Source organism: Rhinolophus sinicus, linkage group LG01 (assembly GCF_036562045.2).
Source record: "Rhinolophus sinicus isolate RSC01 linkage group LG01, ASM3656204v1, whole genome shotgun sequence".
In the NCBI taxonomy this organism is placed as follows: domain Eukaryota; kingdom Metazoa; phylum Chordata; class Mammalia; order Chiroptera; family Rhinolophidae; genus Rhinolophus; species Rhinolophus sinicus.
Genome location: NC_133751.1, coordinates 103,392,220 through 103,409,325, shown reverse-complemented (window position 1 = coordinate 103,409,325; position 17,106 = coordinate 103,392,220). Strand labels below are relative to the sequence as shown.

The 17,106-nt window shown below is 42.0% G+C and overlaps 1 protein-coding gene across 2 annotated transcripts in view; it reads right to left on the bottom strand.

Moving 5' to 3' along the window:
* Window positions 1-15,030, bottom strand: part of PLOD2 (procollagen-lysine,2-oxoglutarate 5-dioxygenase 2) — a 97,075-nt gene extending 82,045 nt beyond the window's left edge. The window contains exon 1 of one of the 2 annotated variants that reach the window (XM_019716707.2): window positions 14,775-15,030. In XM_019716707.2, coding sequence (XP_019572266.2) covers window positions 14,775-14,883 — 109 coding nt within the window. In that variant the 5' untranslated portion in view covers window positions 14,884-15,030. The remainder of the gene's footprint in view (window positions 1-14,774) is intronic. The other variant, XM_019716706.2, reaches the window with a different exon arrangement.
* Window positions 15,031-17,106: the final 2,076 nt, after the last annotated feature.

Here is a 17,106-nt window from a genome sequence, read left to right as displayed (position 1 = left end):
ATGAATGGGCAAGATGGAGGCCTTAAAAATGATAAGACTTTGACAGTGGGGGGGAACTGGAAAAATAGATATGACTTTAAAAAGGTAAAAGCACAGTTATCTTGGCTGGACAGTGAGGAGTCCAGTATGCATACAGAGTGAAAATTGGGAAATAATGATAAATACATTTGGAAATAGGGAAGGCAACAGAAGCTTCTGAACGGGGCGGTGAAATTTGAAATGTGTCATCAGACTAGAGCAAAGTTTCTCAACTTCAGCTCTACTGATATTCGGGGCCAGATAATTCTTTCTTGTGAGGGGCATGCTGTGCATTGTAGGATGTTTTAGCAGCATCGTGGCTTCCACCAACGGGATGCTAATAGTACCCACCACTCGTGACAATCAAAAATGTCTCTACACATATCCTGTAACAGGGCAAAATCACCCACGGGTAGGAGCCGCTGGACTCGAGACAAGATTAGTATGAGAAAAATGAGGCAAGGGTAATTATTTAAGAAGCAATTACAGTTGACCCTTGAACAACGTGGGGGTAGGAGTGCCGACCACCACCCAATCGAAAATCTACATATAACTTTTGACTCCCCTACATTCCTCAGTGCCCGCAGGGGACTAGTTCCTGAATTCCCAAGGATACCAAAATCCATGGATGCTCAAGACTTTATATAAAACGTTGTAGAATAATGCATACAGTCACTCTCCACACCCATGAATTCCCAACTGCAGATGGAAGATACTATTTTCGACCTGCGGCTGGTTGAATTCACAGATACGAAATTGGGGGCCATGAAAGGCCAATTTATTTGCTAGAATTCATTGACAGCCTACACTTCTCTCCCCATTATCAATAAAAACAAGAACTAATTCCATATATTCTTGGTTTCATTTTAGAATAATGCTAATTAGATGTATACTGTTTAAAATAATAACAATACTTAACAGCACTTATTAAGCAATTTCTATTTGCAGACCCTGTGCTAAGTCTTTTACTGGAATTATTACAGTTAACTCCCAGATCAACTCTAGGAGTCAGTTACCATTATAAAAAAAAAAAACTATGATTCAAAGAGGTTAAGTAACTTTCTCCAAGGACAATCAGCAAATAAGTGTCAGAGATGAGATTTAAATTCAGGCTGTCTGATCCTCATGATCCCCTAACCATTACCCTACACTGTCTCCCATGAGGCATCTTTCATAATTAACATGCAAGCAGTTTACGAGCGTCTGGACTTAAAATAAGTCATGTATTCCAGTAAGCCAGCCAAGCTCATACATACCTTTACTTCATAGTTAGAGGTATCTAGCTCCCTTTCTGTACAAAGAACACTCTCAGAACACATCTAAAAAGCAACTGCTTTCTTCTGTACTGTCTCTGCAGTTGCCCAAAGGTCTGAAAAGCAAAGCAGCATCTTCCTCAAATTCTTAGTAATATATTCAGGAATAAAGTAGGACCAACACAGCTTTCCAGATAATTCAAAGCACAATAGACTTGTACTTCAACTTAGAAATGCCAAGAGATGTAAAACGCACTCTTCCGTGATGGAACACATCCATGGTTGGCATCACAGACTCAGAGTGTCTGTATTTAGGAACCTCTGCTGATTACCAAGGCAACCAGCTAATCCCCGCAACCAGATGAAAACAAATCCATTACCGCCCACTACCTCAGTGTGCCTGTCCGCCAGAGGCAACGCACACTGGACTGCAGGCTGGGGTCATGGTATGGCAACGATGACGGGGATATACAGCTTCTTACGGTTAATATGAAATGCTGTACCATTAATTCGCATAATCCAGTCAAATGAATGCCTAACATGAAGCTATTCAAACCATATTTCTGCTTAGGGCACGTCCAATTTTACACAAGCAAAAAAATGCTTTGCCAGTATCTGGGGCAGTGGCTTCTAGTTCAGATTGGTTTGAATCATCTGAACCCATTCAAATCACACATTTTATAATTTTCTAACATGCTTTCAAGCAATTCCACCTCCCCTTCTCCACTTGTCTTCTACTCCATCATCTCTTCATACTGAATAAAACTCATTTTCAAAAGGATTTTCTACAACTCAAATACTGTTTGTAAGTAATTCAAGTGTGGACTTTTTTGACACTTATTAAGAAAAATTCATACCTTCCATCTACAAGAATTTAAATGCAGTTGTAGAAAAGGAGATATAACTATCTATTGTAATCATTTCTTAAGTTTACATGTATGGTTTGAAGTAGGCTTCTTAGTATATCTTTACCTCAACCTGAAACATCTTACCTATCTACTCAGCCATAAACTGTAACCCTGTGGTACTGCTGGTGTAATGGCGCCATTCAATGAGTTGCTATGGAGAAGAATGACCTGGCTGTTTAGGATTTTATACCCTGTGAGGAAAAAAAATCTATGCTCACATTTGAGGGACATAAAAATATCAACTACTGTATATTAAATAATAATACGAAAGTTAATCATTTCAATAAACCAGGTTTTTCTTTAACCTTACTTACTCTATAGGAGACACATATGCTATGTTTACTTGCTTATTCAGTAAATCAATTATTCTCCAAAAACAACACCCAGGCTGAATGGTTCTGTGATTTCTGGTAATCTTTCACTTGAAAAAGTAACCACTGAATACACTTTGAAAATTAAGTCACCCTCTTTCCCCTTCCAATTGTTTTATGTGAACCATTTCCTTCAATTTACATAAAATCCCTCTGCCAACAATATGAAAAAAATGCCAAGAAAAGCAAAAAAGTATTGGGTACCACCATCTCCTCCAAGAACTGGTTCTAAGGCTGTATTCCTCACTAGAAGAGATCCAAGGTTGTGGGATAAACACTGTGCTTGTCTCATCCCAGGAACACATCAAAATTACAACTAAATTATAGCACAATCAACCTGGAGAACCATCCGAAGTCTAGCTGAACAGAAGTTATAACTAAGGATATAAAGAAGAAGCAACGTCGAGACTGGTAAGAGGGCTGAGATGCGAAACAGGCTGGCAACAAACCTCTGTATGGCAGATGAAAATTGAGAGGAATATCTCAGCCACAGAGGTTCCCCACAGAGAATCCAGGGACCCCAGTCCCCCACACCAGGCTCCACAGCCCAGAGTACTATTGCCGGGAAGGGAAGCCCCCACATTGGGCTGTGAAAAATAGTTCAGATTCCAACCATTCAGGTGGGATGGAAGGCTTCAGAGAAAACAGATGTCCTCTTAAAGGGCCTTCACAGACTCACTCACAGGCACTCACCCTGGGCTGAGGCAAAGGACAGTGACAGGTGGGGGGGGAGAGGGGCTGACGTTGGACATATATGGGAGAAGGGGCAGACTGAGTGTGTGGCTTCAAGAGAGGGCTGGAAGATAGTTGCCATTTTCCCTGTGTGGGGTCTTTTTCCAATGCAGCTAGAAGACAGGAACCATCTTTCCTGTGTTGAGCCCTCCCCCATGCCCATGGCTAAATCTGAATCTGAATTGGTCTGGTGAGCAACGCTGCTCCACCCTGGTAGCTCACTGACCTCTGCCACACCCAACTCCATACCACACAAGATTTTTATCTGCAGCTGAACCTTATAGGAGCTGGCAGCAGGCCTTCATGTGTCCTGGTTTTTTGCAGAGCTACCTCAGACCGGGTACTGGTGGCAGACATCATCGGCTCACAGCGTGGCCTCTCCCACACGCCTCCAGGTTCAGCACAGACAGTGACCAACCATGGATCACTTTGTAGCTCCTACTAGGTAGTTCCAGGCCAGTCACAGACAGTGGCTGACCTGGACCTGCACCAGAGCCCCTCTCAAGAGGCCCCAGAACCACCATACTTAGAGGTTGGCTTCAGACCACAGCAGAGCACCACCCAAGTAGCCCCACCAGTGGCACACACAAAGGGTGGTCTCAACAGGCACCAGAGCCTACTGGGGAGAATCCTGCTCTGTGGGGTAAGCCCTCACACAGCAGCCCATAAGCTGTAGACGTGGCCAAACCCCACAGCCAGTCAGCCTGAGAGTCAGTCCCACCCACTGACATTCCAATAGAAATCAAGGCTCAAATATAACAGGAAGGAACACACAACACACACAAAGGACACTCCCGGAGCAGCCAGAGCAGGTGACCAGGGAGACTGTGCCACTGGGCCCCACAGGGCACCTACTACATAAGGCCACCAGGCCAAGATGGGGAGACATATCTATCTACCTAATACATAGAAACAAACACAGAGAGGCAGCCAAAATGCAGAAACAAGAAATACATCCCAAATGAAATAACAGGAGAAAACTCCAGAAAAAGAACTAAGCGAAATGGAGGCAAGTAACCTACCAGAGAGTTCAAAACACTGATTATAAGTACACGCAAGGAACTTAGTAAGAACTTCAAGAAAAAGATAGCAAGCATAAAAAAGGACTGAGAGAGCATGAAAAAGGACCAGTCTGAAGTGAAAAATACAATAACTGAAATGAAGAATGTACTAGAAGGAATCATCAGCAAAGTAGATGAAGCAGAGGACTGAATCAACAATTTGGAAGATAAGATAGCAGAAAATAACCAATAGGAACAGCAAAATGAAAAAAGAATTAAAAAACAAATGAAGCTACTTTAAGAGACCTCTGGGGCAACATCAAGTGTACCAACTTTCGCATCATAGGGGTACCTTCTCTAAGAGAAGAGACAAAGCAAAGCATTGAGAACCTTTTGAAGAAATAATGACTGAAAACTTTCCTAACCTGGTGAAGGGAATACACATATAAGCCCAGTAAGTGCAGAATACCAAACAAGATGAACTCAAAGAGGCCCACCAAGACACATTATAATTAGAATGGCAAAGGTTAAAGGGAAAGAGAAAATTCTAAAAGCAGCAAGAGAAAGGCAACTAGTAACTTGTAAGGGAGACCCATAAGACTGTCAGCTGATTTCTCAACAGAAACTTTGCAGGCCAGAAGGGATTGGCATGAAATATGCAACATGATGAAAAAGACGGACCTACAACCAAGGGTACTCTACGCAGCAAGGCTATTATTTAAATCCAAAAACAGATAAAGAGCTTCCCAGACAAGGAAAAGCTCAAGGAGTTCATCACCACCAAACCAGTATTACAAGGAATGTTAGACACTTCTGTTCCATTCTTAAAGACTAGCAGTAATCTCCATGGCTAGAAACACATATGCTTATACATACACATACACATGTGCACATTAATACTGATTTTTCTCCCATAAACTGATTTTCTTTTCATTTACCACATTCATAGTTTACTAAATGCAATCATATGTTAAAGATATTGAATGCATCTAAAGAATAGATCTCTGGTTTTATAACTGCTTCAGGAACAATTTGGAGGAGGGCCTCTAATTTTTAAATAGCACATTTCATATAAAAAAATATTTTTAACTCCTAAGGAGTTAACCAGCATCATTTTTATTAACCAACATGACTTAAACAGTCAGGACTGAAACAGAAAAATATAAAGTTATTTTTTGAAACAGCTGACAATATTTAAATATACTAAAGAGTATATGATTCCTCTCAGAAGGCAGAAAACAGCTTCATATAAACACCAGACTGTTTTCTCCTGTCATATGAAAGCACTTGGAATATTTTTAAATGCAAATTTAATTCTAGTTATCTTTGGCCTTACTTTCTTACGTCTAAATCAAAAGTTAATTAGGGAAAATAATATAGAGGCCCGTCCAAGTCCAGCTCCTGAGAGAACAACTAGAATATACAAAATATAAAACAACCTTGTAACTGTTTCCTTTGGCCTAACAAATGTATTGATAGTAAGTTTACTCGAGGTCTCTTTTCTGATTCCTGCAGCATTTTGTCTCTACTACACATCCTGACACTCTGAATTCAAGACACCTCAAATAACAGAGTTATAAGAGCATCAACTACAAAGAAAGTCGGGAGAGGCAGGGCAACTGGCTCAAGGCGGGTGAATGGAAGGTTAGAAGTCAGATCTAGGTTTCCCGATGCCCATATGTCTATGCTCTTCCCTTTAGGCTGCTTCACCTTAAGTGCTCCTTGGATTTGCAAGGTTTTACAGATGTATTATTTTCCCTGTAAGAATCTTAGAACTTCAGTGTGGAGCAGGCACTGAGCCTGACGTGCTTTTTGTTTGTCTTGTTTTGTTTTTCTATTTTTCCTCCTCATAAGGCAACCCAGAACAAAGACTAGACATTCAGTAAACAGTCACTAAATTAAACTTGAAATATTGTTGCACTTAAGTTAAATTTGAAATATTGTGTATTACACAATAGGAATAATTAGTTATGTCTAGAGAAAATGTATTTTCTGGGAGAATTTTTAAAGTTTAGGTAATTAAAGAAATGTAGGTTTATTAAAGTATGTAGATTCATAAAAGAAAATATAAATTATTACTGAAAACCAAGAATTAAAACAATACTAAAAAGACTTACAGACAAAAATGCAGAAAAGCTTCCTTCTGACACCAGATGTGGGGTATTTTTCCCACACCAACTGATTCTCCCACACCAGTTAGATGTCCTATAATTCAATCCAATTCAACCAGAATTAGCATGGACCCCACAGATTAAGTTCTCATCCCACAATACTGCCACCACTTCAGATACCAATCACAAAGAGTAGGTCCCCAGGTTGCCAAAAACTTCTGAATGACTTGGTTACAAATCAGATGTTCCCAAGACCCCCTGTCAGGTTCAGTAATTGGCTGGAGAGGCTCACTGAACCCAGGAAAACTATTTACTCACTATTGCAAATATATTACAAAGAACATTTTAAAAGGTACAAATGCCCAGCTAGATGAAGAGATACACGGGCTGAGGTCTGGAAGGATCCTGAATGCAGGCGCTTCTGTCCCTGTGGAGTTGGGTACGTCACCCTCCTGCCATATAAATGTATTCACCAACCCAGAAGCTCTACAAACCCCATACTCAAGGATTTTTACAAAGGCTTCGTCATGTAGGCATGAATGATTATTAACTTGTTTCCTAATCTCACTCCCTCTTTGGAAGATGAGGGGTAGGGCCAGAAACTGCAAGCTTCTAATCTTGGCACAGTCTTTCTAGTAACTCACCCCCATCCAAGAGTCTACCAAGAGTTGTCTCATTAGAACAAAAGATGCTCCCATCACCTAAGAAATTACAAAATTACAAAGGTTTTAGGAGCTCTGTGTCAGGAACCAATGTCAAAGACCAAATATTAGCAGGAACCAGAGGCAGAGACCAATATATACGTATATACTGCGGGTGCCAAAAAATGTATACAAGTGGACACTTTGGGCAACGTTGCTCAAGCAGTAGTTCACCATAATCAGAACTATCTGGACGCTGATGGTAACCACTTTGAGCACCTCTTGTAATTGCAGAAGTCAAATGTGACTTGTATTCATCTTTCGTTATTGGTATATATTAAGTATTACAATTTTAAAGTTTCCTTTTGTAAATGTATATACATTTTTTGGTTCCCTCTGTATATATATATAAACACACACACACACACACACACACACACACACACACGCTTTTATTTATTTTTGTTATTTCAAACCTATTGATACTTAGCTACCAATGGACTGCATGGACTCCAACCCTAAAGAAAGAGCTGTCTGTGTAAAATAAAGTGTTGAGAAATGAGCGGTGGGATGGAAGAGTGGAGAAAGAAAATCTGACCAACGACACAGAAACCCATGGACCTCCAAGGATGCCAGGTACATGGGTCTCTCACTAAGTCAGAGTAGAATAAGGATGCTGAGCTTGTTTCTACCCTGTAAATCTGTTCATTCTTTGCTTTGGTAGTTTTCCAGTTTGGGGTTTTTTGTTTTGCCCGTGGTTACCTAGTAAAGTCAGTGTTAAAAAATTCCAACCCTGTTTAAACTAAGAAAAGGAGAATTGTCCTTCCCTAGACGTGGCAGACAGGCATTTCAGAGGGTCTGGAGGAGCAGGGCACTCTGGTCAGCTGTGGTGCCAGCTGGGGGCCAGGAGAGAACCAGCAAGGCTGGAGCAGCAGAGGGAGACCTCTGAAGAAAGTGGCCTCAGAGCCGCTGTGGGCACGACTGGAAAATCCCATCAAACAGCCAGTTTGCCCTCGGCTTCCCAGCCCTGGAAGACTTCCCTGGGTTACTTAATTAGGGAAGTCATTTTAGACTGCCTGCAAACTGTTAGCCAGCTTCTTCGTTTTAAGAAATGATTTAAATTCCCTATTTGCTGATTTTGATTGTTTGTTTGCTTGTTTTTGTTTTTGAGATGCTAAAATAGCTGCTGGTGTTCTGCATACTGCTAAAACCAAGAAGAAAATGGTTAACTGTTTAAAGAACCAGTTAAGAGAATGCCTTTAAAATATCTAAAAGTAACTGGCTCCCTCTACTTTTCAGCCCTGTGTGCTGTACCTACAAGTAATGAGCACCCTAAGGTCCCATAAAAGTTGTGGCTTCCAACCAGCAAAACAGTCTAGTCAATGACAGCCTCGCAGATGGGGCCCTGGCTGTGCTGGGGCTCTCCTGTCACTGGAATTAAGAAGTACAGCTCCTGGGACTTTTCCTGAACTGTGTCCCAGAATCAGAAACCATGACTGCCAGGATTCCACATTCGTCTTCCACTTGCCGCTGTGCCTGCAGGGGGTGAGGCTGTGTGGCATGATGCATATTCAATATCTGCTTAGTACTCTGTGTGTGGGACTGACCGGTGGTGGTGGTGAGAACAATAAAACTTGCCTGTGCTTCAAAGTTCCTTCGTGCCTTAAGAATCTTTACCGTATGGTTGGTGTCCACCACACAAAGGAGAACCACACCATTTAAACCAGAGGAAAATCCTCTCTTTCTCTTCAGAAGAAACTTTAAAACATATCAGAAGTAACAAGAAAATAAATAGGAAAATTCCTTTTAAAATTTTGAGACGGTAACCCTAAAAAAATGAGCAGATGAGCAATTAATGTAATAAACATCAGGATGTCTTATGCACCCAAAACAATAAAAGCAATATTACAATCAATAGAACAAATGAAATTTAATTTTAAGTCTGGCCCACTTTAGAAACTCAACCATATTTGTTACACTTTTCCCAACCACTGAGCCCCAGTCCTCCAACTCTCATTTGTTTAAAAGTTTTATGTAGTATATTTATAGTAATAAGTATATTCTTTGAATTACAGTGAAATTAAAATGTTTTTTACTTTCTACTGAAAATTTTGATTATAAATACAGTAGTTCTTCAGAAATATGAACCCTCAGCTCAAAGGGAGAAGATGTTCAGATGTAGCAGATTCTGTTGCTCTCAGCTTAGCCTAATTTACAGCAATGGCTGAAGAAGAATAAAAACACTCATTGATAAATGTGCTAATCATTTCCTCCCAGAAACTAAACCACAAATTTATAGCCAAACTTCTAGACCAAATTTCTAGGACACACACAAGCTCTGAGGAAGAAATATGCATCTCCTTTCCAACCAGGCATCAGAGTGTTTTATTCATTTTGGATCAGGAGTACACAGCCTAGTTAGCACCAAGCACCGTATTTAAAAAGATGTAACAGACAAGCTCTGTGTTTGAATTCAAAAGCCTAAAATGAAAAACAGGCCCTTCCAAAGGTTTGAACCTCCAGTTATCAGATAATAAGTCCTCTAGATGACGACAACTAATACTGCTGTATGATACACAGGAAAGTTGGTAAGGGGTTAATGCTAAGAGTTTTCATCACAAGATTTTATTTTCCTTTTTTCTTTCTTTTCTTTTTGTTGTGTCTATATGAGGACGTGGATGTTAGCTGAATCTAATGTGGTCATCATTTCATAATGTATGTAAATTAAACTATCCAGCTGTATGCCTTAGGCTGTGAATGAATGAATGAATGAATGAATGAATGAATGACAGCCCTCTCAAACGCCCAGAGCCAGCTGCCACTATCCAGAAACCAGCTCTTTCCAGTGGAGCAGCAGATCCACATGAGCCCAGCTTACGTGGGAATGTCATCTCCTCCGGCATGAGTTGGCAAAGTTTTTCTGTACAGGGCCAGACAGTAAAAAATTTAGACTCTGAAGGTCATACAATCTCTGTGGCAACTGCTCAATCTGCCTTGTAGCGCCAAAGCAACCACAGACAATATGTAAATGGATAAATGTGGTTGAGCCAATAAAATTTTATGGGCCCCGAAAACTGAATTTCATATAATTTTCACATGTCACAATGTATTATTTTTCTTTAGCTACTTTTCAACCATTTAAAATGTAAAAACCATCATTAACTCACCAACCATAGAAAAACAGGCAGCTGTATTTGTCCCATGAGACTGGGCCCGTGAACTAGTTTTATCACCCTCACTGACGGCCCAGTTTTTCTTCGGTGTGTACCTACACTTTTCCTCTCTGTCTATGTCAACCTACAAAGTATGTGCTTCCTCTCTTGCCTCTTTCTGTCTCTCATTTCTTTCCCAGTCTCCATTTCTTTCCCATAGGTCCCCAAATCCAACAGGATAATGAAGAGGTCAAGGAAGTCATGAGCACGGCCTGAGGAACGGGCACACGCCCCTCTCCTGCTGCTCTCCAGCTGTGATCTGCTGCAAGTTACACAACCATTCCAAATCTCCATTTCACTATCTGAAAAGCGGATCATGGTATCCCACCACCTGCACACATTTCTGAAGGTGATTCCACAATGAGCAAGGTCAGTAGAGTAAAATATACAACGTGTGGAGAAGAGCTGCTAAGCACAGTTCAGACACAAGGCCTGCCTGATCTGCTAGGTCATGGCAGTGCATGACCTCACGTGCGGGGAGAGCAAGGAAGCTCAGTAAATTTAATTAAAATCCTGGGAAAGGAGCAGCTAGCAATCTCATTGACTGCATGCACTTTTCATAATTTCCTGAGTGGTCCAAAATCAAACACAAACTGAGAATCTTCTGTGTGTTAAAAAAACAGGGAGGTACTGTGACGAGCACAAGGATGAATAAGACTCAATTCTTAGTTCAAAAAATGTATAATTTATGAAACATAAACATCTATCATACAAAGCCAGTATGATTTGAGTAAACCAACTGCATTAAGAAGTTGGAAAGAGAGCCAAGAAAAAAAGACAGTAAGAAACTCCTAGGAGGCAGAATTAAACAATGAAGAGACTTTCAAGAACAGGCAGACAGAAATTTGAGAGTACAGTCATCCCTCGGTGTCCATGGGGGACTGGTTCCAGGACTCCCCAGATCCCCCAATCCGTGGGTGCTCACATCCCTTATATAAAATGGTATGGGACAATAGATGCAGTCGGCCCTCTGCAGCTATAGATTCCCACCTGTGTATCACAAGTACTGTTTCTGATCCACAGTCGGTTAATTCTGTGATGTGGAATCTACAGATACAGAGGGCCGACTACATTGCACATGTACATATCTAGGAGTGCAGGATATGTGACTTCTCAGTGCCACTAGACTCTACTAAACTGCTCTCCAGTAATGCTGTTCTTTCATCAGCAGTTTGAGAGTTCTCATCCTTACAACGTTTAGCATGATCAGAGTTTATTTTAAAATGCTTTAGCCAGTGTGATGAGTAGAAAAGGGTACCTTAATTTTTATTTCCTATCCTCACATTGTCTAAAGTTGTTTCATATGTCTGTTTTTGCACTATGAACTATAAGGCACAGTTTGTTTAAGGTTAATGAGTCGTGTGTGGCTGGAGCCCAGGACACAGAAAGTACACAGAGGACAGCCTCTCTCTCTTTCTTCTAGAGGTTTCTCCAGGAACTTACTTTTTCCCTCTTCACTCCGTAAATTGCCAGTTTGCATCAGCAGATAGGGACAAACCTCTCCATTCCTTCTTGAATGCGTCAGAGTAAATTAAAGAGTTTATAAATGAACATGGTTGAAAAATACTGGTCTTGACAGAAACATCTGAAACCATTTCCTCCATTTTTGCCCAAAACTTGGTTCTGCCCAATTTAGATCATGAAGTAGTCTGGGTGCCTTAGAAAACACACAACAATTCTAATCCAGGTCTAGAGACCTGGTTGCAAATGCTTGGCAGGAATACATCCACTCCGCTCCTTGTCTCATCTAGAAAAGTGTAAGAAAGATAAATCAGGGTGTGAACCTGATTTTTTGACACTCATTAGGAGGTTTTGCCTCAAAAGCTCTCATGGTGATATAATTTTAAGGAAAATTCCTATAAATGATTTTAGGAGAAAATGATTGTTTTTAACCAGAATCTTATTTAGATGTTTTCCAATGATAAGAACAAAGTGGCAACCAAAAAGGAATGAAAACAGCACACAACAGAACACTCAGTCACAAAAAGCAATGTTCTCAACTCTGGTCAACGCACGGCATCAAAGCCAGGAAAACCTGTGTTCCAAAAATTGATTAATGCGATTCAATTAGCACATTTCCTACTACAGTAGAAAAAAGCAATATCACTAAATATTTGCTTTCAAAAAAAAAGTTTCTATTATCATTCTAGTAACACTGTGATGCTACATTGCCTCAAATACACATAGATTTGCCTAATCCAGTGGTTTTTCAGCCCCTCAGGAGACATTTGGCCAACTTTCATTTTGAGACATTTTTCATTCTCATACCTGAAGGAGAGTCTGCTCCTGGCATCTAGTGGACAGAGTCCAGGGTGCTACTAAACATCGTACAATGCACAGGACAGCCCCCCACAATAAATGATTATCTGGCTCAAAATGTCAATAGGACCAAGAAACTCCGGTCTAATCTATCTCTTGATGGCTAGCTGGGACATATAGGAGTTAGAGATGACAAGCACTCTTCTTACAGACCTCCTATTAAGCACGACAACTTAGAGTTCTAAAGTTTGCTTGATATTTACAAAGATAAATAAAAGCTTTCAATTCATTAATTTTCAGTTGTAATATTTTAGGGAGAAAACGGAACATAGTCCATGATTCTAGCCATGTTATCAAGCAGTGTATCATCTATATTACTTACCACAGCTACCTACACAAAAGTTCACAAACTCACTACTGGCTCTACCTCTTACAAATGAATATTTTCCTACATTTAGGAGATAAGTGAATTTATCATGCCTACCCACCAAAAGCAACCAGTCCTCAGATTTCAGCCGTGGGTTTTATGGGGTCATTTTCCAAGGAAAACATTCATATCTGAAATTCCCTTTCTCTGAATGTTATAATCCATTAAAATTGTAATGTCCAACTCCATGAAATTTAAAAGCCAGAGTGGGAAAGGAAGATGATTTTGACTGTAAACTTAAAGGCAACAGCAAAGAAATGCCTTCTATAAAAAATAAGGGGAGTTGGTAATGAAGTGAAATAAAGTGTACAAAGGCTAAAGAAGTCCCTCTAAAAATAGGAAAGGCCTTAGTGGTTATTTTATTTTTCAGTACGTTTCCTTGGGTGTTTCACAATGAAAGTCATTTTTCTGGGAAATATCTTTTAAGTGTCTCCATTTCCAAGTTTGCTGAAGGCGTTTACTTGTCTATTTTCTAGGTGTTACACTAAAATAAAATTTCAAAGTTATGAAAAAATTCAGTGCAATTTAAAGGAACCACACAGTGTTCAGAAATCCATTTTAAAACCATTACATATCTGAGAGAAAGAAAAGCATCATGTAACTAACAGAAATCCATCTGCACACCGAAGTTTCTCAAGCTAACAAAGCATGTACTGTTTGGCAGTAATGTAGAAAGATGGGCAGTTTAGCCTGTTGAAGTTTTCTGAAACACTGAGGGTGAAGACAAAACTATTGCTATATGGATTAGCTGAGCGCTGCACCAAATGTCAACTTCTGAAAGTAAATCTGAAATAGAAATTTCTGTCTTTGTTAACCAAAATTCGAGTAGAAAAGTGTCCTATGTACAAAAAAAGGGGGGGAAGGAAGTGCCAAAATGGTCCTAATTTAAAAAAAAAAAAAAAGGATAGCAGGACACGTAAATGAAAGATCTAATTTCAATCTAATTTCATAGAATTGAGCACAGAGTTAAAGCACCAAAGTGGAAAACTCCAAGGAAACTTCATGGGCGACAAACAGCAGCAAAGTATGTTTAGACAAACATGTGGTGAGACTCTTTAATGTGGCTAAATGTAAAAAGTTTTGTTTTACATGAACTTGACTAGACTATTCGCTGCAGTTCCAGCTTCTGAAAACAAGAACCGGCCCCGGGCTTAGGGAAAGGGTGACTAAGGGGAGAAGCTGGGTGTCCACAGTTTCCCCCTCCAAATAAATCCCCAAGGAGGAAAGCTGCTGCCCGGAGGTGTGGAGTAGCCAGGCAGCCTTACTGAAAACAACCCAAGTTTTCAGCGTTGTTTTTGGCAAAAAGTAGGTGTTACCGGCTGCTTCCTGGGGCGCTGTAAGGAATGTGTCACCATCAATCAGAACGTACACTGAGCCCCGTGTTTAGGTCACAGAGGGAGTACTGCCTGGTCCAACACCGACAAATCATGCCAACTCCAGGAAAGAAGGAGAAACTATAGTTAGTTGCAGGAAAAGTGTTGGTGCCCAGTGACCTGAAAGACCAAAAGGAAATCCCAACTTGTGCTGCAGAAAAATTCCTGCTCTCTCAGGTTACTGAGAGCTCCCAGAGCCCGTGAGGGCGGGTGCTCCCACACTTCCCCTGGGACCAGCACCGCCGGAGCGCAGCTCTGGAGAAGACCGCGGCGGTCCTGGGGAGGAGGGGCCCCCACTCACCTCGATGGGCCTGGGAGCGTCAAGTCTCCACTCACCTCTGCGGTCCCGGGGAGAGACGGGCCCCCCACTTACTCACCTTGCAAACCCCGCGAGAAGGGCTGAAAGATGAATGAACTCTCCACCGGGACAAGCCCCACGGGACAGAGGAGGAGCGCGGGAGTGCTCACCTGTGGGGATGCTGGAGGGCTTCTCGGAGTCTGCACCGAGGCACGGATTCCAGGGCTGCAAGACCAGGGCCAGCAGCAGGAGCTGCGGCTTCACCGCGCACCACCCCATCTTCGGCCCCTCCAGGGCCGGAGAGGACTCGGGCACCCCAACCGCCCTGCAGCGGCGAACTTCTCGCGAGAGCGTGGGACGGCGGGTCCGCCCCGGGCCGACGATTGCGGGCGGGAGCGAGCGGGCCAAGTGCGCACAGCGGACCTGCGGCGGGAGTCAGGCGCCGCGAGCGATTTATAAACTCCCCGAGGGGGAGGCGACGGGGCGGGCCGCGCCCCGGCTATTGGCCGCCTGCTGACCCGCCGCGCCGCTGCGTGCGCCCGTGCGGTCGCCTCCGCTCGGCTTCTGCTCCACGTCTGGGATTGTTTGTTTAACTCCGACCCATTTAAGGAGCTGTCTGCGGCTACGTGTAGAGGCTCACGCAGCGCTTCTGGCTGGAACAGGGAACCGTGTACTTAAGTTTGGGAGTGGGCCTGGGAGAGCGGGGAGGAGCCGCCAGGAGTCGGGCTGGCGGACGGTGCTCCGCACTTCGCTCTCTGCTGCCCACACCAGAAGCTTTCTTTCCATTCGGCTCAAAGGGTGAGACTTTGCCCTTCTCTGGATTTGGATACTACCCCTTGTCAAAAGTGACTGCAAATCCTCAGCAATCTTGAGCATGGAAATGGACCCCCACCCCTGTCCCCATTAAACTCAGGGGTCAAGTTTCTTCACCCTGTAAAAGACAGGCGCTGTTTTTATTTTACTATGTAAACCGAAAGTTTTTATTGTCCAGTGAACATTTCTTCCTCCTCCTCCTGTGCCAGGAGAGCCATTGACTCTCTCCAGTAATGGCTTGTAAATCCTGCGGAATTGGAGTCCAGCGTTTGTAACCTGGGGCTGTGCCTTACAAGACCGTCCTTCAGTCCACATGGAAAATTACTCCGAGATGTCGTCCTTGGCGCACCCTCTGCTGCTTCCAGTTTTGATTCATGTCTAAGCAGATTTCTTTTTTCTGCGTTACTTCTCATCACATTTTAGCTACCCCAGTGTTTAATCTGTTGGGATGAGCACAAATTAAGGCAAAAGCGTGAAAATGTTGCCTCGTGTATTTCGTGACATGAGCTGTTTTAGGGGACAAAAATAATCAGATTGGCAGTATGATGGTATTCTGTAATCTTCTACCTCTATCTTCCTAAAATGGAAAAAAAAAAACACAAAACCTGATTTGAGCCAATACCCTTTCCAACTCAGAGCCTTTGAAGATAAAACAGAAAACTATTGAAAAAGATATGTTCCATTATGGTCACAGTTTGTCTAAAATTAGCATGATATCTAGGTAAGGTGAGCACTAAATGGTCACATTAAAAACAGATGGAAAAACCTGCAAAGAAATGTTGCCTGGGATGTGACATTTTAGACAAAGAATCATTTCCTGTGCCCAGAACTGAGCCAGTTGTTAACTGTGTTTTGAAGGTTTGGTCTCAGTATTTTAAGAGGAAAATTGGAGAAAGTTCAAAGAAGAGTAACAAATAATTAAAGAAATGGAAAGTATGACCTATGAGAAGAATGCAATGAGGTTTATTCAGCCTTAGGTAGAAAAACCTCAGGGACGGATTCCTTAATAACATCCTTCAGAATGTGGCCAGTGCCACTTCATAAACCAGGCAGAAAGCAAGTAGCCTTAGTCCTCTGGGTCTGAGGACTCTGCTAGGAATGGCCAAATCTCAGCCTCCAGAATTCCAAGCATGTCTACCGTGCCTGCACTCTGCCAAATTCTTTGAACTTGACTTCTTGTTTCCCTGATTGTCCAGTTATAAGATCAAGAACTTGCATGATTAAAACCTAGCTTCTGCCCTCCCACATCCCCTCACGACCTGATGCACACTTACTTACAGCCTCTCCCCATCACAAGTGTATGTATGTGTCTGTGTTTCAACTGCAAAGTCCACCTATCACTGCAGGTTACCATGACATTCACCCTTCTCTACTGAGAGTCAAAGTGAGGACTGTAAGACTTGTGTACAGCAAATGTTTCTTTGGGATTTTCAAAATAGCCAGATAACATTCATCTTTGTCTGAAAGAGCCCCAATCCTGAAACAAAATCCTTCCTGCCTTTTTATGTTTCCAGCTGTCTGCTGAACATCCCTATTTGGACATTCCACTGGCACAAAGTCCCAATGTCTAACTCAACAAATCCAGGTCCCATTCACAATTTCCTCATCTCTGTTAATGATACTGCTGCTCTCTAACTCACATAGCCTCAGACGTTTTCTATTCTCTTTCCACCTCCCACAACACACAGC